Raw genomic sequence first — 23,130 nt, 5'->3', positions numbered from 1 at the left:
CAAGTGCCTCCGGTGATTCTTGTGCACACTGAAGTTAGGGAGCTCCGCCCTGCTCATGATTTCTGGCAAAGTGGCCAAGCCACTAGTGGTCACCTGGGAGTGAAATGTGCCCCGACGGATCTTGCCTGATAGCTCTTCCATCTCAGTGTAGTTTAAATCTGTTCTTGCAATCTGTATGGACATTCTAGGCAGCCTTCTGGCATGGCTACTGTAGCAGCCTTGGAACATGACTTGGGACACAACACAGCTCAATTTCAGGCACAGTGGTTGGCTTTTAAAATGCTTTTTTTTTTTTTTGAGAGGGAGTCTAGCTCTGTCACCCAGGCTGGAGTGCAGTAGCATGATCTCGGCTCACTGCAACCTTTGGGTCCGGGTTCAAATGATTCTCATGCCTCAGCCTCCTAAATAGCTGGGATTACAGGCGCTTACCACCACATCTGGCTAATTTTTGTATTAAAATTCTTTATCCTTAAACAAATTATCAATATACACAAATAGTTTAAATATTGAAGCAGAACAAAAAAATGAAAATTCGATTTGAAGTCCATTCCTAAACCTCCTTCTCCAGAAGCATATCTAAGCCAGCCCCAATTTGCAGATTGGCTTGTATCCTTCCACGTGCTTTCCCATCCATTCATGAACATAGAAAGATGTGTAAAAGGTTTTCCTCCAATTACATGGAATTACAAATTTTCTGACTTTTTTCATTTAACTGTGTCATAGCTATCTTTTAGTGCCACCGCATACATCCACTTTATTCTTTTTTGTTTTTTTTTGGTGAGACAGTCTTGCTCTGTCATCCAGGCTGGAGTGCAGTGGCATGATCTTGGCTCACTGCAACCTCTGCCTCCTGGTTTAAGCTCATGCCTCAGCCACTTAAGTAGCTGGCATTACAGGTGTGCACCATCACGCCTGGCTGATTTTTTTTTTTTTTGTATTTTTAGTACAGATGGGGTTTTGCTATGTTGGCCAGGCTGATCTCGAACTCCTGGCCTCAAGTGATCCACCCACCTCAGCCTCCCAAAGTGCCGGGATTACAGGCATGAGCCACCCACCTTATACTTTTTGATTACCATGTGGTACGCCTTAGTTTGCAAGTATAGTACCTTAATTTCTTTTTCATTCATTTTCCCTTTGATGGACTTTTAGTTTGCTTCTGGGTTTTGTGTTACACATACTGCTACAGTGAGCATCCTGATGTACACGTCTTCGAGTGCCTTGGTTGCTACAGTGGAGCAGCTTCCTAGGAGTGGAATTGCCACTAGGATTAATGCTGGGTTAATTGCTTTCCAAAAAGAGTGTACCTGTAGTACTCCCACTTGGCATGAATGAGAGCGACCGTTTTCCACACCCTCACTGACACTGGATATTATTTACGTTTTTGCCAGTCTGCTGGTTAAGTAAGCTTCTGAAACACAGATGTGGCAGTCACTCAACAGTGGCTCTTGGTGGCCGTTAGAATAAAATCCATGCATGGTATTGAGGTCAGAGTTAACTAGTGCTTCTGAAGGCACTTGGTCCCCTCAACCTGAGTTCAGCTCTCCTTAGGCCCAGGTGGGAGCAGGCAGAGAGTGGGGGTCATTGCTAGTCGAGGGTCTCCCCAACTCTCTTGGTGGTGCTGCAACAGTGGCCCTGCAGAGGGAGCTCGCTCTTCCTGGTTACATTATAATAAGTTCCTATTGTCAGATTCCAAGTTTCTACTTTTTCCCCTACTACTCAATAATACTTTGATGCTCATTGCTCATTCACTCATCAAACACATTTATATTGAATGCCTATTATGTGCCAGCCAGGCCTTAGCATCTTTATATACATAGCTTTTTCCATATTTTGGATAAATTTATGCATGACAGGCTCTGGGGTGCTTTGAGTTCAAAGGTGTGATTTGGGGGTAGGTGTATGAGGTAGGGTGGGGTGGGGGCACAGTGAGCAGAGCAGCTGTCATTGCCATGCAGCTGATGAGCCAGGAAGGATGTGTACCCCCAAGACAGAGGTTACGTAAGTATTATGCAGTCTGCGCTGGGTGATAGATACACTATCCTTCCCCTCTGAGCTTCCAGTATGGGCCAGATTTTCATTCCTCAGCTGGAATGGGGCTTGCATAATTTGTTCAAGGTCAGCCAAGGAAAGGTTGGGTAGGTAGACTGGCAGGCTGTGGAGGGGAACCAGGGACTCCTGTATCCTGGCGTGACTTGCTGGTCCTTCTCAAAGTCTTCAGTGACTACAGGCGGGTCTGCTCAGCCTGGCCCTGCCCATCCCTCTCTTTCCTACCAACCAGTGGGAACGAAGCCCCCAGGCTCTGCCCTGAAGCCATCAGTCAGGCAGAGAGGCCTGTGGTTTTGTCTCCCCCAGGACGCCGGACGCCCTCTGACTTCTGTCTCTCCAGGGCTAGCTGCTTTGCTGATGTCAGACTGCCCTGCTTCATACGCAGCCTCCAGAGGCTTGGCTTGTGATGGCCCCTGGGGGTTGGATGCTGCAGAGACAGCTGTGTGTCAGTAGCCAACTGTACAGACTCCGATTTAGAGCAGATCTGGGTGGAAGGAGTGACTGGGAGAGGTGGGGGCCAGGGTCCAGCCTTCAAGTCAGCGCCCTGGCAGGGTGTTAAGTGAAAGCAGGTTGCCGACTTTTCTTTCCTCCAGTCCTCGCCTTAGAAAACGAATGCAGATTATCTCTGAAATGGGTTCAAGAGCTGTGTAAAAATGGGCATTTTGGGGGTGCTGTTTGTAGCTGTAAGAAAGCTGAACTTCTTAGGGAGCGGCCGAACTGTCTCGGGCCTTCCTTAGTTCCGTCAGATCAGTGCAGCGGGGGATGGGCTGAAGTGCACAAAAAGCAGGAGGGGAAGCTACCACTACCTGGCAGTTGGGGGCCTTTAGTGAAAGGGCAAGTCATCCTTTTGCTGTCCTCGGTGGTGTCACTTCAGGCCCAGGAGTAGACTTGACTCCATTTAGCCAGCGGTTTCTGTGCGTCTTCCCTGCCAGGTGCTGTGCTGGGGAGAATGCTTACCTGGGGGTCCAGAATGGGGGAGATTATGCTTCATTGTCTGTGTTCAAGATGGGGAAGAGAGCATGACACACAGAAGAGAAACCCAGCATCCAGCATCCAGCATGTTTACAGTGAGGTGTTGGATAAGGATATGTTTTAGTGAACCAGCAAGTTCACTTGTGTGCTGCTGGTACCAACTACGTGGTTGTTGTGGGACCCCACAGCCCCAAAAGAGCTTGGCCGTGTTGGAGCTCCCAGAGGCCCCAGGAGGGGTCCGGTCTGCTCTTCTGAGCTCTGCTGTCTGAGTCCCTTGTCCTTGGGTGGTAATCTCCTTAGTGGCCTTGTACTTTAGGCTGATGTTTGCTGTGGGTGGGGTGTTTTTTGACAGGTGGCTGTGCTTGTTGGGTTTTGGGGATTAGTGATGAGAGAGGGCATTTGGGGAACATTAAGTGGATGAGTGTTCTGTCTTTATCCTGAGCGGGGACCAGTCCAGATGTGAAGGCTACTGTGTCTGGGAGGCATCTCTTCTGTGGGGTCAGGGGAGAGTCGTGGGGAAGGCTCTGGCTCCTAAGGTCCAGGGAGGTCTTAGCTGACCCACAGATAGTACCACGGGACTGCTTCTCCTCCTGTCTCCCTAGCCCCCACCCCGAGCTGAGTTTGTAGCCCAGCTGGGAGAGATAGCACTGAAGAGGGGTGCTTGGTTCACTGATGGTTTGTTAACCCTGTCAGGTGGAGAATGTTCTGGGCCATTTGCTGTTATGTTCTGTGTCTGCCTGGGGTTACATTGCCTCAGCTTTCAATCCAGAGTTGTTCTCCTAGGAAGGGGTCAGGCAAAGGATATTTCTTGAGGATCTGGTGGATGGTTTCCTGGTCTATCCCAGGGGGATGTACCTACAGGGTTAGTTTGGGAGGGAGGAACAGGTGGGGAGAGGGGAGCCCCCAGACTTGAAAGAGCCAGTGGTGGGCAGTGTAAAATGGTTCTTCCTCCTCATCGCTCTATCCTGATCCTAATGTGGGCTGACCTGTCCATGGTTCCAGCCTGATCATGTGCAAGAAATAACACAGCAGCGACAAAAATAGGACAGAGTAAACAGCTTGCTGCTCTTCTGTCGCTGCTCTGACACAAAAGTGAGCTGGGATAAAATTAACAAAGCATCTGGAAAAAGTAAAGTAGGACCTGGACCACAACTTCACAATTTAAAATTGTAGAAGTTTATACTGTTTCTTTTGCAACATCGTACTCAGTGAGTCTGTGGCCTCCTGCAATGCCTTTGAAGTTAAAGCTTTGGCCAAGAATGCAACTTCCATTTGTTATATTGTTCCCCCAGGATCACTTGAACCACTTTTTAGTAGGCTCCCTCCCACTCACCAGGAGCAAGTCATACATGTGTTTACTTGTGTGAGTATATATACATGTAACTTCAGATGGTGTATATGCAGATGCATTTTGATAATTTAGGTATACTGTATTTTAAAACGAATGGTCCTTCTGGTTGAGACTAATGATTCTGGGAATGGAGAAGGTGCAGGAGATGAGGCTTTCTCATGTTTGACCCCCTCTGCTCCTGGGCAGAGCACACAGTGTACAGTCCCAGATGAGGATATTAATCCTGTGTACACAGCATATACAGCATGCCAAAGCAAAGCCTTCCAGGACTGCAGTGTGCTCCTCAGGGCAAAGACTATTTGAGTTACTCTCCTTCCTTGAGCACTGAGGTGCTTAATAAATGTTTGTTGATTGACTTAGTGATATGCAGCAATCCCAAGTAGTCCTTTGATGGTTGGTTTTGAAAATAAAGTTACACTGGAGCTTAAAAAAAATGTTTGTTTAAATTAATTTATTTGTAGGATGTATTTGGGTTTTTTCCACGTGAACAGCTGCCAAATTGGTTAGGTTTTACTGTATTTTCTATGAGAAATACGAAGTGGGTTTCCATAAAGTCCAAAAGTTTTGTGAAAAGTTGGGCCCATCCTGGCATGTAGTAGGTACTCTATAAATATTTGTTGAATGAATGAAATCAGAGCCACATGGAAAAGGATGTTCCCATGAAAAGCTCTTATTTCCTTTTTTTTTTTTTTTTTTTTTTTTTTTGAGACGGAGTCTAGCTCTGTCGCCCAGGCTGGAGTGCAGTGGCCAGATCTCAGCTCACTGCAAGCTCCGCCTCCTGGGTTTACGCCATTCTCCTGCCTCAGCCTCCCGAGTAGCTGGGACAACAGGCTCCTGCCACCTCGCCCGGCTAGTTTTTTGTATTTTTTAGTAGAGACGGGGTTTCACCGTGTTAACCAGGATGGTCTCGATCTCCTGACCTCGTGATCCGCCCGTCTCGGCCTCCCAAAGTGCTGGGATTACAGGCTTGAGCCACCGCGCCCGGCCCGAAAAGCTCTTATTTCTATTTGGCGCATTTAATGTCCTAGTAGCTGGCATTTTGTAAGAGGATATGTTTTATTGGCAACAGTCCTAAAATTCAGTAAAGTCATTGGCTCATAGGAATGTGTCTTTGACAGTTTATTCATTAAGCAAATATTTCCTGACTCCTACTCTGTTCTGGGCGTGGGCTCAGTCCTGGGGATGCTGAGGAGGAGAGGTCTAAATTGTTGATCCTCTGTCAACAAAGACTCACTGAGTGTCTCAAGCTCTGGCCACAAAATGAAGTACAAGACAGCAAGGGCTTCTTGGCCCATGTGGGAGGATAAGCTACCTGGAAGTTTTAGTGCTAGGTGATTTTTATTGGTTGCTAATTACATCTAATAATTGTTATTGATGGAAAGCTAATTTCCATAATTACCAATGCATTTATTCTGGTGATTCTTTTATCATAGCAGAAGATGGCTGTGCCACCCACATATGCTGATCTTGGCAAATCTGCCAGGGATGTCTTCACCAAGGGCTATGGTGAGTGTTGCAGAGAGCGGGTGCCTTTCAGCCCCCAGACTGAGTTGGCATGTTTGAGACTTTACCGATAACTGTTTAGGAGACCTGGGTAGGTCAGCTGTTCTGAACTTTCACGTGAAGGAAAAAAGAAGCTTTCATTTGTGTGGCAAATGAAGCAGTTTTGGTTGTGCCCCCAGTTGGACGGGCTCCTGCATTGATGCTGTCAAGTGGGTATTCCTGTTTTCTCTTCCAAGTGTGGAGCAACCCTATGGAAGCTACTGCAGTGGAGCGCGGCTTCTATATTTAGCCTGTGCTTAGGCACATGCCCACGAGGCCTGATGACTGTGTCTCTGCCAGCTGTCAGGCATCTTCTTCTCAAACCCTGCTGGGAGTGCAGGTGGGACCCAGGTGGGCCTGTGCCCATTCTGTCTGCTGCTGTTCCATGGCAGCTGAACTCCCCCCACGAGCAGCAGCAGAGACTGGGTGCCCTCAGCCCGTGTGGCAGTAGTGTACTTCTTCTAAAAAAGCATTTCGAAGCAACCGTGAGGGAGGCAGAGGTGCTGTTCTCTAGATAGTTATTTAACCTATTAACAGTTGTCTTCTTCTTTCTTTAGGATTTGGCTTAATAAAGCTTGATTTGAAAACAAAATCTGAGAATGGATTGGTAAGTTGTCCAACCCACGTGGAACATGAGTATTTATTTATTTTTATTTTATTTTATTTATTTATTTTTGAGATGGAGTTTCACTGTTGTCACCCAGGCTGGAGTGCAATGGCATGGTCTCAGCCCACCGCAACCTCCACCTCCAGGGTTCAAGCGATTCTCCTGCCTCAGCCTACCGAGTAGCTGGGATTATAGGCGCATGCCACCATGCCCGGCTAATTTTGTATTTTCAGTAGAGACAGGGTTTCTCCATGTTGGTCAGTCTGGTCTTGAACTCCCGACTTCAGATGATCCACCTGCCTTGGCCTCCCAAAGTGCTGGAATTATAGGCATGAGCCACCACACCTGGCTTATTTTTATTTTGAAAAAAGATTTTAGATTCAGGCTATACATGTACAGGTTTGTTACATGGATGTATTGTGTAACGGTGAGGTTTGGGTTTCTAGTGTACCCATTACCCAAATAGTGACCATTGTACGGAACATGGGAAGTTGTTGTAGATCAACAAATAACTGTCATGACATGGCTGGCAAAACCAAAAGAAGGTACTTTTTAAAAAAAATTCTGGCAGTTTGTGGTTTTCACATTCAGTCCACTTTCTACGTGATGGGTGGTCCAGGGGAACCATGCCAATAGGCCCCCAATTCAGCAGTGGGTAATACTCAGAGCAGAATGGGGCAGGTCTCAGTTTCAGTTTTCCTTGTGCTTCTTATTTTCAAGTTCACCTGTGTTCAACCACGTAAGTGTTTTTAAAGTAATCTTAGTAGTCCCTTTTAAATTGTGTGTGCAGTAATTGTTGGAAGGAAGAAGTTTTGGGTTTGAGTTACTGCTGTGTCAGCTTTAGCTCAGTGCTTTTTTTCTGTACCGGGCTGGAGCCAGGATGGAGGGGAGATGCTTTCCTGTCCAGACTGAAGAGTTACAGGGAGGAAGGAAGCTGTCTGCTGACAACGAATTCCCCATAAGATTTCTTTACACAGCAGGCTCCTTTACTCCCATCTGTACTTTAAATATCTATTTGAATTGTAGAGTTAGCCTTGGCCCCGCCGCATTCAGGGTCTTGCCTCTTGCAGAAAGGCAAGTGTAGTGTTTAGAAGTGGAGTGAAGCCAAGTGAGTGCTGTGGTACAGGCTGTGACTCTCTCTCTCCTTTGAAGGAATTTACAAGCTCAGGCTCAGCCAACACTGAGACCACCAAAGTGACGGGCAGTCTGGAAACCAAGTACAGATGGACTGAGTACGGCCTGACGTTTACAGAGAAATGGAACACCGACAATACACTAGGCACCGAGATTACTGTGGAAGATCAGGTAATAGCTGCTGTGAAAAGACACGGATTTGCTAATTCACATCTGCCGGCCTGCCTTGTGACTAAACCTACTGGCAAATTTCTTTTCTGTTCAGCTTGCACGTGGACTGAAGCTGACCTTCGATTCATCCTTCTCACCTAACACTGGGTAAGATTCTCATCTGTTTTCTCCACAAGGATGTCCTTTTATGTTGCAGGTGGTGGAAGCCCTTTGTGACAAAATGTTTTGGGGGCTGATAACACCTAAAATATGGCCTCCAAGACCTGGCGATTTAAGTCCTCTGGTTTTAATTTGGTCCTGGGGTCGTACCCACATCTATGCATTAACAGACTGTGCTATAATGAGCGCTTCCTAATTCAGGATTGGTGTTTACCCAACAAATGTTTTCTAAGTGCTGCCTGTGCTTGGCCCTGTGCCCATCTGGAGATCTAAGGATGCCCAGGCCATGACTGTTACCCACAAGGAGCTCACTTTCTAATAGAGGATTCAGAGCAGTGTTTAGCAGTGTTTCGTAATAAGATTCTGCATTTTGTTAGTGCTCTCCTGGCTTCAGCCATGGAGGCTGCAGGATTTCTGGTTCAGTAATAGCCATTTCTTTTTTTTTTTTTTTTTTTTTGAGACAGAGTCTCGCCCTGTCGCCCAGGCTGGAGTGCAGTGGCCAGATCTCAGCTCACTGCAAGCTCCGCCTCCCGGGTTCCCGCCATTCTCCTGCCTCAGCCTCCCGAGTAGCTGGGACCACAGGCGCCGCCACCTCGCCCGGCTAATTTTTTGTGTTTTTAGTAGAGACGGGGTTTCGCCGTGTTAGCCAGGATGGTCTCGATCTCCTGACCTTGTGATCCGCCCATCTCGGCCTCCCAAAGTGCTGGGATTACAGGCTTGAGCCACCGCGCCCGGCCCAGTAATAGCCATTTCATGTGAGTTAGGCTGCTGGTGATGTAAGTGGCCATGGCCAAATGGGAGTGGGTGACATTTGGAAGCAGGGCCTAACTGGTCACTGTTGCCAGCCTCATTTCTTGAGGTGTGGAAGTCCTTATCCCATCTTCCTGCTTAGGGACACTGAGACCCTGTGGATGTAACTGCAAGGTGGCTTCTGAGGCTGCACTTTCTCCAGGCCTTCTGGCCACAGATGTATTAGGCTTGTTAGTTCTTAACCCATCAGTTGGCAAGATTGTATGGCGGTCTGCCTCAATTCCTGCGTGCTTTTGTTTTTTTTTTTTTTTTTTTTGAGGTGGAGTCTCGCTCTGTCGCCCAGGCTGGAGTACAGTGGCGCGATCTCGGCTCACTGCAAGCTCCGCCTCCCGGGTTTACGCCATTCTCCTGCCTCAGCCTCCCGAGTAGCTGGGACTACAGGCGCCGCCACCACGCCCGGCTAATTTTTTTTTGTATTTTTAGTAGAGACAGGGTTTCACTGTGTTAGCCAGGATGGTCTCGATCTCCTGACCTCGTGATCCGCCCGCCTCGGCCTCCCAAAGTGCTGGGATTACAGGCTTGAGCCACCGCGCCTGGCCTCCTGGGTGCTTTTCAAAGTGCCTAGAAGGAATTACTCCCTTTTAGAATACACCCTTGTTTTTTTCCACTCATATTGGTGGGTCTTCTAAACCTGGGGAAGATTATTTTGTATGCTGATGATGGGATCAAGGGCATGTACTGAATTTCAGTTTTTAAAAATTGTGGCCTGGGTGTGGTGGCTCACGCCTGTAATTCCAACACTTTGGGAGGCTGAGGCAGGCAAATCACCTGAGGTTGGAAGTTTGAAACCAGCCTGGCCAAAGTGGAGAAACCCTGTCTCTACTAAACATAAAAATTAGCTGGGCATGGTGGGCGCATACCTGTAAGCCCAGCTACTTGGGAGACTGAGGCAGGAGAATTGCTTGAACCTGGGAGGCAGAGGTTGCCGTGAGCCTAGATGGCGCCATTGCATTGCAGCCTGGGGAAGAAGAGTGAAACTCCATCTCAAAAAAAAAAAAAAAAAAAGGGTTGGATGCAGTGGCTCATGTCTGTAATCCTAACACTTTGGGAGGCTGAGGTGGGTGGATTGCTTGTGGTCAGGAGTTTGAGACAAGCCTGGGCAACATGGCAAAACCCCATCTCTAATAAAAATACAAAAATTAGCCAGGCATGGTGGTGCGTGCCTGTAGTCCCAGCTACTTGGGATGTTGAGGCACGAGAATTGCTTGAACCCAGGAGAGAGAGGTTGCTGTGAGCTGAGATCGCACCACTGCACTCCAGCCTGGGCTACAGAGAGAGACTCTGTCTCCAAAAAAAAAAAACTTGTGGTAAGATATACATATAAAACTTAACATCTTTAAGTGGTGTAGTTAAATGGCATTATCAATTTTTCAGTTTTGCCATTTCATGTATTTTTTTTCTTTCTTCCTTTGTTCCTTTCCCACAAATATTTATTAGAGGGAGGATCTACCAAGTCCAGACCTGTGCTGGGTGTGCGGTCCACACAAGTGACTGGGCACACAGGGTTCCTACCCTCTGGAGATGTCTTCTTATAGCCTGGCTATAGATGATCTGAAGAGACCATTGTTAAGGGGCTGATTTACTCTCATTCCTCCTCTCTGCTGTAGTTTCTTCTGCAAGACCACTGCCTTCTTGCAGTGCTGTGTACTTTCCCCCCAGGAACTCTGCTATGATATCAGGGAGAGGTTATACAGAAAGATCCTGGGATAGGATGAGGGGCTGGAGGATGTGCCCACATGCTTGAATTTGCTGCCTGGGACTTTGCCTGCTGCCCTGGGATAGCATACTTTGGAATTTGTAGGCAATTTCCTTCTCATTACCTTAGGGAGCTTTGCAGAGGTCTTCAGGCCCTGCAGTATAAAAACGCAAAGGAAAGGTTTTTTGCTTTTTTTTTTTGGGGTGTAGAGGGGACGGAGTCTTGCTCTGTTGCCCAGGCTGGAGTGCAGTGGTGTGATCTTGGCTCACTGCACCCTCCTCCTCCTGGGTTCAAGTGATTCTTCTGCCTCAGCCTCCCAAGTAGTTGGGACTACAGACATGGGCCACCACACCTGGCAAATTTTTGTATTTTTAGTGGAGACGGGGGTTTCACCATATTGGCTAGGCTGGTCTCGAACTTCTGACCTCGTGATCTGCCTGCCTTGACCTTCCAAAGTGCTGGGTGGGTTCACGTGTTTCTCCTGCGTCAGCCTCCCGAGTAGCTGGGATTACAGGAATGCGCCACCACACCCAGCTAATTTTGTATTTTTAGTAGAGACGGGGTTTCTCCATGTTGGTCAGGCAGGTCTTGAACTCCTGACTTCGGGTGATCTGCTTGCCTCAGCCTCCCAAAGCGCTGGGATTACAGGTGTGAGCCACTGCACCCACCCTTTTTTAAAAAAATTTACTTTTTATTTCAAAGTAATTTTATACTTAGAAAAATGTGGTAAAAATAGTATGCAGAGTTCTCCTGTGTTCTTCCCCCAGCTTCCCCTAATGTTATTGGCTTATATAACTATAATGATCAGAATCAGCAAGTTAATGTTGATATCATACACTTAATCTGTTGTCACAATGGCGTCTTTTTTTTTTTTTTTTTTTTTTGAGACGGAGTTTCGCTGTGCTCCCAGGCTGGAGTGCAGTGGCGTGATCTCGGCTCACTGCAAGCTCCGCCTCCCGGGTTCACGCCATTCTCCCGCCTCAGCCTCCCAAGTAGCTGAGACTACAGGCGCCCGCCACCACGCCCGGCTAGTTTTTTGTATTTTTAGTAGAGACGGGGTTTCACCATGTTAGCCAGGATAGTCTCGATCTCCTGACCTCGTGATCCACCAGCCTCGGCCTCCCAAAGTGCTGGGATTACAGGCGTGAGCCACCGCACCCGGCCAACAATGGCGTCTTTTTTCTGATCTGTGATCCAATTCAGGATCCTAAATTGCATCTAATTGTTTTTTTTTGGGGGAGGGGTGGGGCCTCTCTCTGTTGCCAAGCTGGAGTGCTATGGCATGATCTCGGCTCACTGTAACCTCCGACTCCCTGGTTCAAGTGATTCTCTACTTGGGAGGCCTCAGCCTTCCAAGTAGCTGGGATTACATGCATGTGCCACCAAGCCAGGCTAATTTTTGTATTTTTAGTAGAGACAGGGTTTTACCACGTTGGCCAGGATGGTCTCGAACTCCTGACCTTGTGATCCGCCCACCTCAGCCTCCCAAAGTGCTGGGATTACATGCATGAGCCACCGCACCCGGCCAATTGCATCTAATTGTTAAGTCTTCCCTAATCTGGAATATTTTCTGACCCTGACACTTTTGAAAAAGAGTGGCCAATTATTTTGTTAAGATGTCCGTCAGTTTGGATTTGTCTGATGCTTCCTTATGATTAAATTTAGGTTTTACATTTTTGGCAACCATAGAAGTTATTGTGTTGTATTCTTCTCAGCATGTGATGTTAGGAAGAATATTATCAATATGCCTCATTTTTGGTGATCAGTTTTGAAGTGGTGTCTGCCAACTGTCTTCACTGTAAAGCTACTATTTTTCTCTTTGTAATTAGTAAGCATCTTGTGGGTAGACACTTTGAGATATGCAGATACTCTATTTCTCATCATACCTTTGCTGACAAATAGTAACATCCATTGATGATTCTTGCCTGCAGCAGTTACGCTTGACAAATGATGACTGGAGTGCAATGGTATGATCCTGGCTCGCTGCAACCTCTGCCTCCTGGGCTCTAGCAGTCCTCCTTTTCAGCCTCCCAAGAAGCTGAGACCACAGGCGCGTGCCACCAAGCCCAGCTAATTTTTGTATTTTTGGTAGAGATGAGGTTTCACCATGTTGGCCAGGCTGGTCTGGAACTCCTGAGCTCAAGCGATCCACGTTTCTCAGCCTCCCAAATTGCTGGGATTACAGGTGTGAGCCACCACGCCTGGCTACAAATGGTGATTTTCTTTTCTTTTTTGTTTTTTTGAGGTGGGGTGTCACTCTGTCACCCAGGCTGGAGTGCAGTGGTGTGATCTCGGCTCATTGCAACCTCTGCCTCCCCGGCTCAAGGGATCCTCCCTCCTCAGCCTCCCCAGTAGCTGGGACTACAGGTGCCTGCCACCACCCCTGGCTGATTTTTATATTTTTGGTAGAGACAGTGTTTCACCATGTTGCTCAGTCTGCTCTCGAATTCCTGAGCTCAAGTGATCTGCCTACCTTGGCTTCCCAAAATGTTGGGATTACAAGTGTGAGCCACCACACCCGACCTCAAATGGTGATTTCCTATTGCCATCCTTCCTTCACTTGTTACTTGGTATTCTATTGTAAGGAAGAGCTATTCCTTCTTTCCCATGTATTTATTCAATCAATTACTTATTTATATTAGTATAGATGCATGGACATGTAATCTATGGGCTATAATCCACAGTGTCATTTATTTTGTTGCTCAAGTTATCCCAGATATGGCCTTTGGGAGAATACATCTTGTGTGCTTTTTGACAAACCTCTGTCATTTTTCAGAGCATGTCTTTATTTCTGGTTTCAGAAAATATACGATGCTCATCTAGTACTTGTTTTTCCCCAGTCCTCCTGTCTGCCATTTCTCCAAGGAACCTTGGTTCTTTATGTTGGAGAATGATGTTTAGAAACTAAGATTGTGGGCCTGGTGTGGTGGCTCATGCCTGCAATCCCAGCACTTTGGCGTGCCGAGGCAGGCGGATCACGAGGACAGGCGTTTGAGACCAGCCTGGCCAACGTGGTGAAACCCTGTCTTTACTAAAAATACAAAAATTAGCTGGCTGTGGTGGTGCACACCTGTAATCCCAGCTACTCAGGAGGCTGAGGCAGAATTGCTTGAACCCAGGAGGTGGATGTTGCAGTGAGCTGAGATCATACCACTGCACTCCAATGTGGGCGACAGAGCAAGACTCCGTCTCAAAAAAAAAAAAAACAAAAAAAAAAACTAAAATTCTGGGTGCTAGGTGTACATATTGCTACTGGGTATTTGAGGAAAGTTCTGGTGATGCATAATGGAGATTAGAAATGAAAGCTGGCTTTCCAAAGTGACTGAGGGTACAGCCTGGGAAAACACCTGGCTCCCAGGAGGAGCTGAGTGTAGACCACATCTGGATGAGGCTGCAGACCTCAATAAGGACCAGCACCCACACTGAGTATCTACCACAAATAAAGCTTGCTTGTTAACTACAAATCAGTCAGGCCTCTCTCGGGTGCTTGTCAAATTAGCACTACTGTTGAAATAGCTTAAAAATAAATCCCAATAATATCTGAAAAAGGAAGACTCCACAGACATAGTGTGCAGTGTTAGAAAGAGACCTGGAGAGAAGCCTGAGCACTCCCCAGCACTGCCCTTTCTCTTGGGGATCGTGGGCCCTGGCCTGAGACAGTGGGTGGGGGTGCCATGTAAACTGGTGCAGGTGGTGCACACCACTGGTCAGAGGCCTTGCCATAGGCATCATAGTTTGTGACCATCAGCAGCTTTTTATTAAAAATTAAAAAAGAAGATGGTTAGAAGATGCGTGATTTTATATTTCTTGGTCTTTTTGCCTTTCTAAATGTCAGCCTCTCAACAGCTGTCTAATCATCAGTCATCTCAACCAGCCTGGTGCCAATCACATACTTGTTCGAAACCCAGGCTTCTTTCCCCAGAGAGCAGGCAGATGAAGATAGGTTTCTTTTTCTTTTTTGTTGAGACAGTCTCACTCTGTCGCCCAGACTGGAGTACAGTGACGTAATTTCAGCTCACTGCAACTTCCACTTCTCGGGTTCAAGCAATTCTCGTGCCTCAGCCTCCTGAATAGCTGGGATTACAGGCACATGCCACCATGTCCTGCTAATTTTTGTATTTTTAGTAGAGACAGGGTTTTCCCATGTTGGCTAGGCTGGTCTCCAACTCCTGACCTCAAGTGATCTGCCCCCCTTGGAGTGCTGGGATTACAAGTGTGAGCCACTGCGCCTGACCAGTTTTGGATTTTTCTTATTGAGAGATAATTTAGTTGTTACTCCTTTCCTTCAAACCTTGCCAAAATGTATAGAAGTAACTTAAACAAGGTTGAGGTTCCAAGGCATGTTTCATTGTCACTTGTTCTGTTGGTGAGCAGGTCTGTGCACACCTACCACCCAGCTGCTGAGGGAGCTGAGCAGCCAAAGAAAGAGACTGACAAATCCAGTTTCTCGGAAAGAAACATTTAATAGAGACTTGCAAATAGAAGCAATGTCTCAAGCAGCCAAGAGACAGTGGATCCTTGCACTTATCCTCCAGAAAGTATTCTTTATATAGCAAGCTTTTAGAGTAAAGACGTGTGCATGTCTTAGACCGTCTTGTAAAAAACTTGCAAAACTTGTGACCACAGGGAAGTTAGATAAGCATCTTTACTTTTTTTATTTTTATTTATTTATTTTTTTGAGACAGAGTCTCACTCTGTCACCCAGGCTGGAATGCAGAAGCATGATCTTGACTCACTGCAACCTCTGCCTCCCGGGTTCCAGCGATTCTCCTTCCTCAGCCTCCTGAGTGTCTGGGACTACAGGTGCGTGCCACCACACCCAGCTACTTTTTATATTTTTAGTAGAGATGGAGTTTTGCCATGTTTTCCAGGCTGGTCTTGAACTCCTGACCTCAAGTGATCCACCTGCCTTGGCCTCTAAAAGTGTTAGGGTTACAGGTGTGAGCCACTGTGCCTGGCTGGCATTATTTCTTTTATGGGATTGTCTGTGATGTATTTCTTGGTTGTCATGGCTGTATTAGGCTGTTCTTGCATTGCTCTAAAGAAATACCTGGTCAGGCGAGGTGACTCATGCCTGTAATCCCAGCATTTTCGGAGGCTGAGGCAGGCAGATTGCTTGAGCCCAGGAGTTGCAGTCCAGCCTAGGCAACATGGTGAAACCCCGTCTACACACACAGGCACACACACGCTAGCTGGGCGTGGTGGTGCACACCTATAGTCAGTTCCAGCTGCCTGGGAGGCTGAGGTGGGAGGATCACCTGAGCTCAGGAGGTAGGGGCTGTGGTGAACCATGATCACACCACTGCACTCCCGCCTGGACAACAGAGTGAGACCATGTCTCAAAAAAAGAAAAAAATACCTGAGGATAGGTAATTTATGAAGAAAAGAGGTTCAATTGGCTCATGGTTCTGCAGGCTGTACAAGCATAGCACAGGCATCTGCTCGGCTTCTGGGAAGGCCTCAGGAAGCTTTTAGTCATGGCGATTGGTGAAGCAGGAGCAGACACATCACATGGCAAGAGCAGGAGCGAGAGAGAGAGAGTCGTGGGGAGGTGCCACAGTCAAACAACCAGATCTCATGATAACTCATTATTGCAAGGACAGCACCAATCCATGGAGGATCCACCCCCATGATCTAATCACCACCCAGCAGGTCCAACAGTGGGGACTGCATTTCAACATGAGATTTAGAGGGTACAACATACAAACTGTATCAGTGGTGGTTTTGCTTCAAGATGGTGTCACTCTTGCCATGGAACAGGTTATTTTCCTACATCACTTGGGAGGGGGGTGTTGGCCTTATTTTCAACTGCGACCTCTAAAATTCTTGTCTCATTGAGAATTTGGAATGTTTAACCTTTATTTATTTATTTTTTAAATGAGAAATTTGAAACATACAAAAACATACAAAAAAAATGTTTAATCCTCATTCTATTCCTATCACACAGCTTTGATAGTTACCAACCCTGTGGCCAATCATGTTTTATTTATACAGCCATAAATATAGCACTCCTCCATGCCCATATTATTTTAAATAAATAACAGCACATAATTTCATCTGTAAGCATTTTATTATGTATCTTTAAATGGCAAGATTCCATTTTAAAGGAGCATAACCATGGTATTATTATTATATTGAAAAAAGTTGATATTTCTTTTTTTCTTTTTTCTTTTTTTTTTTTTTTTAAGATGGAGTTTCACTCTTGTTGCCCAGGCTGGAGTGCAATGGCGCAGTCTCAGCTCACCGCAACCTCTGCCTCCCGGGTTCAAGTGATTCTCCTACCTCAGCCTCCCGAGTAGCTGGGATTACAGGCATGCGCCACCACACCCGGCTAATTTTGTATTTTTAGTAGAGATGGGGTTTCTCCGTGTTGGTCAGGCTGGTCTCGAACTCCCGACCTCAGGTGATCCACCTGCCTTGGCCTCCCAAAGTGCTGGGATTACAGGCATGAGCCACTGCGCCTGGTGGATCGTTTTTAATATTGTCAAATCTCTAGTCTCTTCAAATTTACATGATTGTTTCATGATTTTTTTTTTTTTTTTGAGACTGAATTTTATTCTTGCTACCCAGGCTGGAGTACAGTGGCGCGATCTTGGCTCACTGCAACCTCCACCTCCCAGGTTCAAGTGATTCTCCTGCCTCAGCTTCCTGAGTAGGTGAGATTACAGGTGCGTGCCACCACGCCCAGCTAATTTTTGTATTTTTAGTAGAGATGGGGTTTTGCCATGTTGGCCAGGCTGGCTTTGAACTCCTGACCTCAGGTGATCCACCTGCCTCGGCCTCCTAAAGTGTTGGGATTATAGGTGTAAGCCACCGCACCCAGCCTCTTGCTGTTTTTAAAATAACAGGTTGGTTCTCTAGTCTCTAAAGATGACAGCTATGTGATTTGAGTGTTATTATAATTATTTATTTATTTATTTATTTTTTTGAGATGGAGTCTTACTCTGTTACCCAGGCTGGAGTACGGTGGCGCAATCTTGGCTCACTGCAACCTCTGCCTCCTGGGTTGAAATGATTCTCCTGCCTAAGGCTCCTGAGTAGCTGGGATTACACATGCCTGCTACCACGCTCAGCTAAGTTTTGTATTTTTAGTAGAGACAGTGTTTCACCATGTTGGCCAGGCTGGTCTCCAACTCCTGACCTCGTCATCCACCCGCCTCAGCCTCCCAAAGTGCTGGAATTACAGGCATGAGCCACTGCGCCCGGCCCTGAGTGTCATTATAATGCCTAGAATAAACATATTGTTTAATATGTTTCAGCCTTTTGCTGATATTTTCCTTATTGAGGCTCACATTGCTCCATTGTTGAATCCCTTGGGAGCCTCTTCAGGTTAGCTTGTAAGTCCTTTTGCCTCCACCCCAGTAGTCTTCAATAGCTTTGATAGATGTTTTAGGTCACTGTGTACATCTCCTGCCTAAGATCTATAGTCAGCCATTTCTCCAAGGAGCACTGGTTCCATTTAGGAGGAAATGGTCTAGGTGCTGAGGATGAAGCATTAATCTCAATGTGAATAAAGCTAGAAGTGAACAGTGCTGTGTAGTCCTTGGGGCTCTGAGTGGATCTGGTTCCTCCTGTGGTCTCTGCTGAGAATGCAGCTTCCTGTGGGAGATGTCGATCTTGTAACTGAATGATAGAAACAATCAGATAAAAATGGCCCATGTTTTATTTGTTCGATGTGATCTTGTTCTCCAGTGGGTACTTCTGGTAAAAGACATGGTAATAATAGGTCTGCAGGTAACACTATTCACCTGCTCTTCCTAGGGCATGCTGGGTCTTGAGGAACAGGCAGTACAGACACTGAACTGCTTATAGACTCACATCTGATATCATCAGGTTGGACCTGGGGTACTGTCTGACTAACTAACACTTCCTGGCCCCCATGTCTGCAGAGTTCCAGGTTCTATATCAGTACCCGGTTCTCTGAAATATGTACTCATTGGGGTCTCATGAATATGTAATTGAAATCCATTTTACTGTTGTATTCACTTGGAAGGAAGGAACATAGCCTATGTTTCCTTACTTAACTGTGTGAGCCACAGAGTAAGAAGATAACCGTCTCTTTAAAAGCTGCTATTTAGGTAGCTGTCTTCATGACAGATAAATCTTTTCCCCAGGTTTGGAAAATATCAAAGATGCATCTGTCTCATAATTACATGGTGGCTTTCTACCTAATGAATGCCTGTGTAGGCTGCTACATTAAGCATACAAAGAGGATAGGACAAGGAAGTTACTTCGTATTTATCTTCCAGGCTTTTCCTGTCTGTGTTCTCACTTCATTAGTGTGGGGTTTCTGCATACTGGGTCCCCGTGGAAGAGAGGTTGTGTCCTGCTCATTGTGGTACGGCAGTGCCTTAAGGGAGAACTGGAGTCCTGATTTCACCCCCACCCCACTTCCTTTATTTGACCTAGGATTAAAAAAAAAAAAAAAAAAAAAAGGCATTTCAAGGTGAGTTAGCTTCTGATCTTAATACAACTTCTTTTCCTTCAGGAAAAAAAATGCTAAAATTAAGACAGGGTACAAGCGGGAGCACATTAACCTGGGCTGCGACATGGATTTCGACATTGCTGGACCTTCCATCCGGGGTGCTCTAGTGCTGGGTTACGAGGGCTGGCTGGCTGGCTACCAGATGAATTTTGAGACTGCAAAATCCCGAGTGACCCAGAGCAACTTTGCAGTTGGCTACAAGACTGATGAATTCCAGCTTCACACTAATGTGTAAGTGTACATGGGGACAGTGGGGTGAGGGGTGGGGTTGGAGTGTGTGTGATAAGGGGATCGCGTTCATTTTTTTTTTTAAAAGAAAGCCCAATTTTTAACCACTGTAAAGTGAGTTTGTTGGCATTAGATGAGCCAGATGGCCTGCTGCTATCATTTGTTTCCCACTTACCCATTTCCTAGAGTGTCTTAGATCCTTTCCACTCCACGAACAGTAAATATTGCCACAGGTACACAAAGTGGCTGATTAATTACAGCAGGGACATGGTGTCAGTCCAGAGCGTGTCCATTCCCTGCAGTTTTTGTTTTAGTTAACAAAACAGCTCTCAGCGCTCTTTCTCTGTCTAATGCCTGAGGATTAGCCTGCTGGGCTTGATGACATGTAGACATGGTAGACAAATTTAGGAGCTGATTGTCTGAGTTACAAAGTATCTTCTCTGTACAGTGAAACATGTAAAAGTAACTATTGGACAGTATGGTGAAGGGAAACAGTGATTATAGGTTAGGAGAGAGCCCCTTGAGAACTGAAGTAGATTGATGATTTAGGTTAAGGGAAACACATTTCATTCATGGATCTTGTTTTATCATAAACCTTGTTTTATTCAGTTTCATGAGGAATTAACCTGTGACAGGCACAAGCTGGGTGCAGAGTTACCATGTTTCTTTCTTTCCACTAGAGGTCACTAAAGAAGTAACTTCTTAAGGCAAATCAATGGTATTAATGTGTAAACTAATATTATTTCCATTAATAAATTTTTTGAGGAATTTTTATCATTAATTTGGAATCTGTTACAGCTAAAAAGTCACAGGAAAACTATAGAGATGGACAATCTGGTGGTTGGCAGGGGCTGGGGAGGGTATGACTACAAAGTGGTGATTGAGGGAGTTTGGGGGAGGAAACTGTTCTATATCCTGACTGTGGTCATGGTTACATTAATCTGTGTATGTGTGTTAAAATTCATAAAAATGTATACCAAGAAAATATCCATTTTGGCCGGGTGCGGTGGCTCACGCCTGTAATCCCAGCACTCTGGGAGTCCGAGGCAGGTGGATCACGAGGTCAGGAGTTCAAGACCAGCCTGGCCAAGAAGGTGAAACCCCGTCTCTACTAAAAATACAAAAATTAGCTGGGCGTGGTGGCGGGTGCCTGTAATCCCAGCTACTCAGGAGGCTGAGGCAGAGAATTGCCTGAACCTGGGAGGTGGAGGTTGCATTGAGCTGAAATCACGTCACTGCACTGCAGCCTGGGCAACAGAGCGAGACTCCATCTCAAAAAAAAAAAAAAAAGAAGAAAATATCAATGTTATTGTATGTTTAATTAAGAAAAGGTGAAACATACAAAACTATAGGAAACATACCACATGCGTAGAAATGTTTTTGAATGTAGAATTCTGATTGGCATGGGAAGTTTTTTCCTTGGTTTAAAATTGGGCATTGGCACCAATTCTAGGAGGAACAATGGCTGTTAGCCATTTCCCCTACATATCTAAGCTTCAACATTTTTAATAAGCAACAAGTGGGTATGGTTTATTTTTGGAACCAGCGTGAAGGCAGCTGACACAACTCATCTGGGTTGCCCTGGTGCTTGCAGGGGCCCAGATGCATAACAGAAAGTCTTTGTGCTTCATATAGATGAATTTGAACAGTTCCAGCTGTTTATTTATTATTATTATTTTTTGGTGACAGGTTCTTGCTCTCTCACTCAGACTGGAGTGCAGTGGCATGATCTCTGCAGCCTCCGCCTCCCAGGATCAAGTGATTCTCCCGCCTCAGCCTTGCAAGTAGCTGGGACTACAGGTGCACACCACCACACCTGGCTACTTTTTGTATTTTTTGTAGAGGCAGGATTTCGCCATGTTGCCCAGGTTGTTCTTGAACTCGTGAGCTCAAGCGATCTGCCTGCTTTGGCCTCCCAAAGTGCTGGGATTACAGATTACAGGCGTGAGCCACTGCGTTTATGGTTTTGAAAGCTCTGTATAGGAAGGCAATATTGTGTTCCTGGTTTTGGGATATTCTGAAAAGTCTGGCCTTTTTAAAAACATGTAAGCCCAAGAAACTTCCCCAATTGAATATATTACTAAAGTCATTAAAAATCTGTTATTTTTGACAGGCTGCTGTTTTATTGTAGCACACTTGGGCTGTCTAAAGAAGACAGGATTCCCTGTGAATCAGGCAGTGCCTGGGTCTCCCTGTACTTTCTAGAAGCATAATGTCTGTCTCGCTGAATTTCATGGGGAAGCGAGAATTTACAATGTGTGGCTCATATGTGTAATCCCAGCTACTTGGGAGGCTGAGGCGGGAGAATCACTTGAGGCCAGGAGTTTGGAACCAGCCTGGGAAACAGAAATACTGTGTCTCTAAGAACATTTTTAAAAATTAGCTGGGCATGGTGGCAACATGCCTGTGATCACTTGAGCCCAGGAGTTTGAGGTTGCAGTGAGCTATGATTTTGCCACTGCTCTCCAGCCTGGGCAACAGAGCAAGATCCCATCTCAGGGAAAAAAAAATTTAGAATGTATTCTGTAATTTAGGGAGAGTGTCTTGTGAAAACTAGAGTTTTTTTTCTTAGGTCCTGAAGCCCTTTGCTGCATTCCAAAGTACATTGGCTCTGACGCACAGTTACCAATGCCATTTCCACTGGAAATGCCCACAATTATGAGGCAGAACTCAGACAATGATTTTATGTTAAAGATGTTTGAGAGGGTTTAGGCAGGCTTGAAGACCATCTAATGCAAGGGGGATGGTCATTCCTTTTTAAAAAATTGCAGCATTAAAATTTTTCTTAATTTTTTTAATCAAAGGAGTCTGAGCCCATGGTTGTAAAATCAAACAGTACAGATGGGCTTATGAAAAGCAGTGATTCCAGCCTGCCTCAGCCTGCTCATCCCACCTCCCCAGTGGCAGCCACTTTAACTGTTTTTGTTTTCTGTGGTTCCCTCTGTGGAGAAGGTTGCTTCTGACCAGGCACCAGTATGCACTGTGCATATAAACAACAATCTGAAAGCAGTAATGAGAGACAGTAAATGATCTGTGCAGACCCCAGCCCGACAGAGGACAAAGTGTAGACTCTCTGAGCTGGCTTTTTTAGTGGTGGCAGTGACTGCAGAGTTTGTATAGGCTGTTCAGCTGGGTGGGGCAGACTTTCAAATTCTGAGAGCTTAAGCAGGGCCCCCAAAGAGGAAGAGGAGAATTTGAATGACTGAAGAAGGGAAAAGGATATTCCCAGCAACTGGAGTCATTCAGTGTGTTTGTAAGAGAGGAGGGAGCTTGACCAGCTGGGGTTTCATTCTGAATGTTTCTGAAAGAGCGAGGCATTTTATGATGTAGCAAAAAGCTCCCTTTCAAATCCTGCCGGGACCTTAGATGTTGCAGCATGGGTGAGGAGTGTGCACAGGTGGACGAGATGAATTGTGGATTAAGCTCTTTTGAAGTGCTGCTCCTCCAAGAGGCTGGGTCAGTGCCAACCGTATCTCCCCAGCAGTGGCTGCAGCAGGTTGTGCCAAGGGCTCTAACTTGCCTTCTGAGGCATATGTGCAGCCCTGCCTTTCTTGCCATTTCTGGCTGTGTTCTTTTCTCATTTTCTTCTCTTTCCATACCATTTTTTATTTTTATTTTTATTTTTTGAGCCAGAGTCTCTGATGCCCAGACTGGAGTGCAGTGGTATGATCTCAGCTCACTGCAACCTCTGTCTCCTGGGTTCAGATGATTCTCCTGCCTCAGTCTCCCAGGTTGCTGGGATTACAGGCGCCCGCCACCATGCCCAGCTAATTTTTATGTTTTTAGTAGAGACAGTGTTTCATCATCTTAGCCAGGCTGGTCTTGAACTCCTGACCTCAAATGATCCGCCTGCCTTCCCCTCCCAAAGTGCTGGGATTATATGCATGAGCCACCGTACCCGGACTTCCGTGCCATTTTTCTGGTAGAAT

The 23,130-nt window shown here is 46.1% G+C and overlaps 1 protein-coding gene across 4 annotated transcripts in view; it reads left to right on the top strand.

Moving 5' to 3' along the window:
* The window catches only part of VDAC1 (voltage dependent anion channel 1), a 34,549-nt gene that overhangs the window by 6,279 nt on the left and 5,140 nt on the right, over window positions 1–23,130 (top strand). For 2 of the 4 annotated variants that reach the window (XM_025387000.1, XM_025386998.1), the window contains exons 2-6: window positions 5,803–5,875; window positions 6,469–6,518; window positions 7,671–7,823; window positions 7,918–7,970; window positions 18,977–19,204. In XM_025387000.1, the coding sequence (XP_025242785.1) occupies window positions 5,809–5,875; window positions 6,469–6,518; window positions 7,671–7,823; window positions 7,918–7,970; window positions 18,977–19,204 (551 nt within the window). In that variant the 5' untranslated portion in view covers window positions 5,803–5,808. Of the gene's footprint in view, window positions 1–2,956; window positions 2,979–5,802; window positions 5,876–6,468; window positions 6,519–7,670; window positions 7,824–7,917; window positions 7,971–18,976; window positions 19,205–23,130 lie in introns of those variants that run through there. The other 2 variants (XM_025387001.1, XM_025386999.1) reach the window with 2 other exon arrangements.

This window comes from Theropithecus gelada, chromosome 6, assembly GCF_003255815.1.
Source record: "Theropithecus gelada isolate Dixy chromosome 6, Tgel_1.0, whole genome shotgun sequence".
Classification (NCBI taxonomy): Eukaryota; Metazoa; Chordata; class Mammalia; order Primates; family Cercopithecidae; genus Theropithecus; species Theropithecus gelada.
Note: the sequence above shows the minus strand (reverse complement) of the source record. Positions and strands in the feature narration are given on the sequence as shown.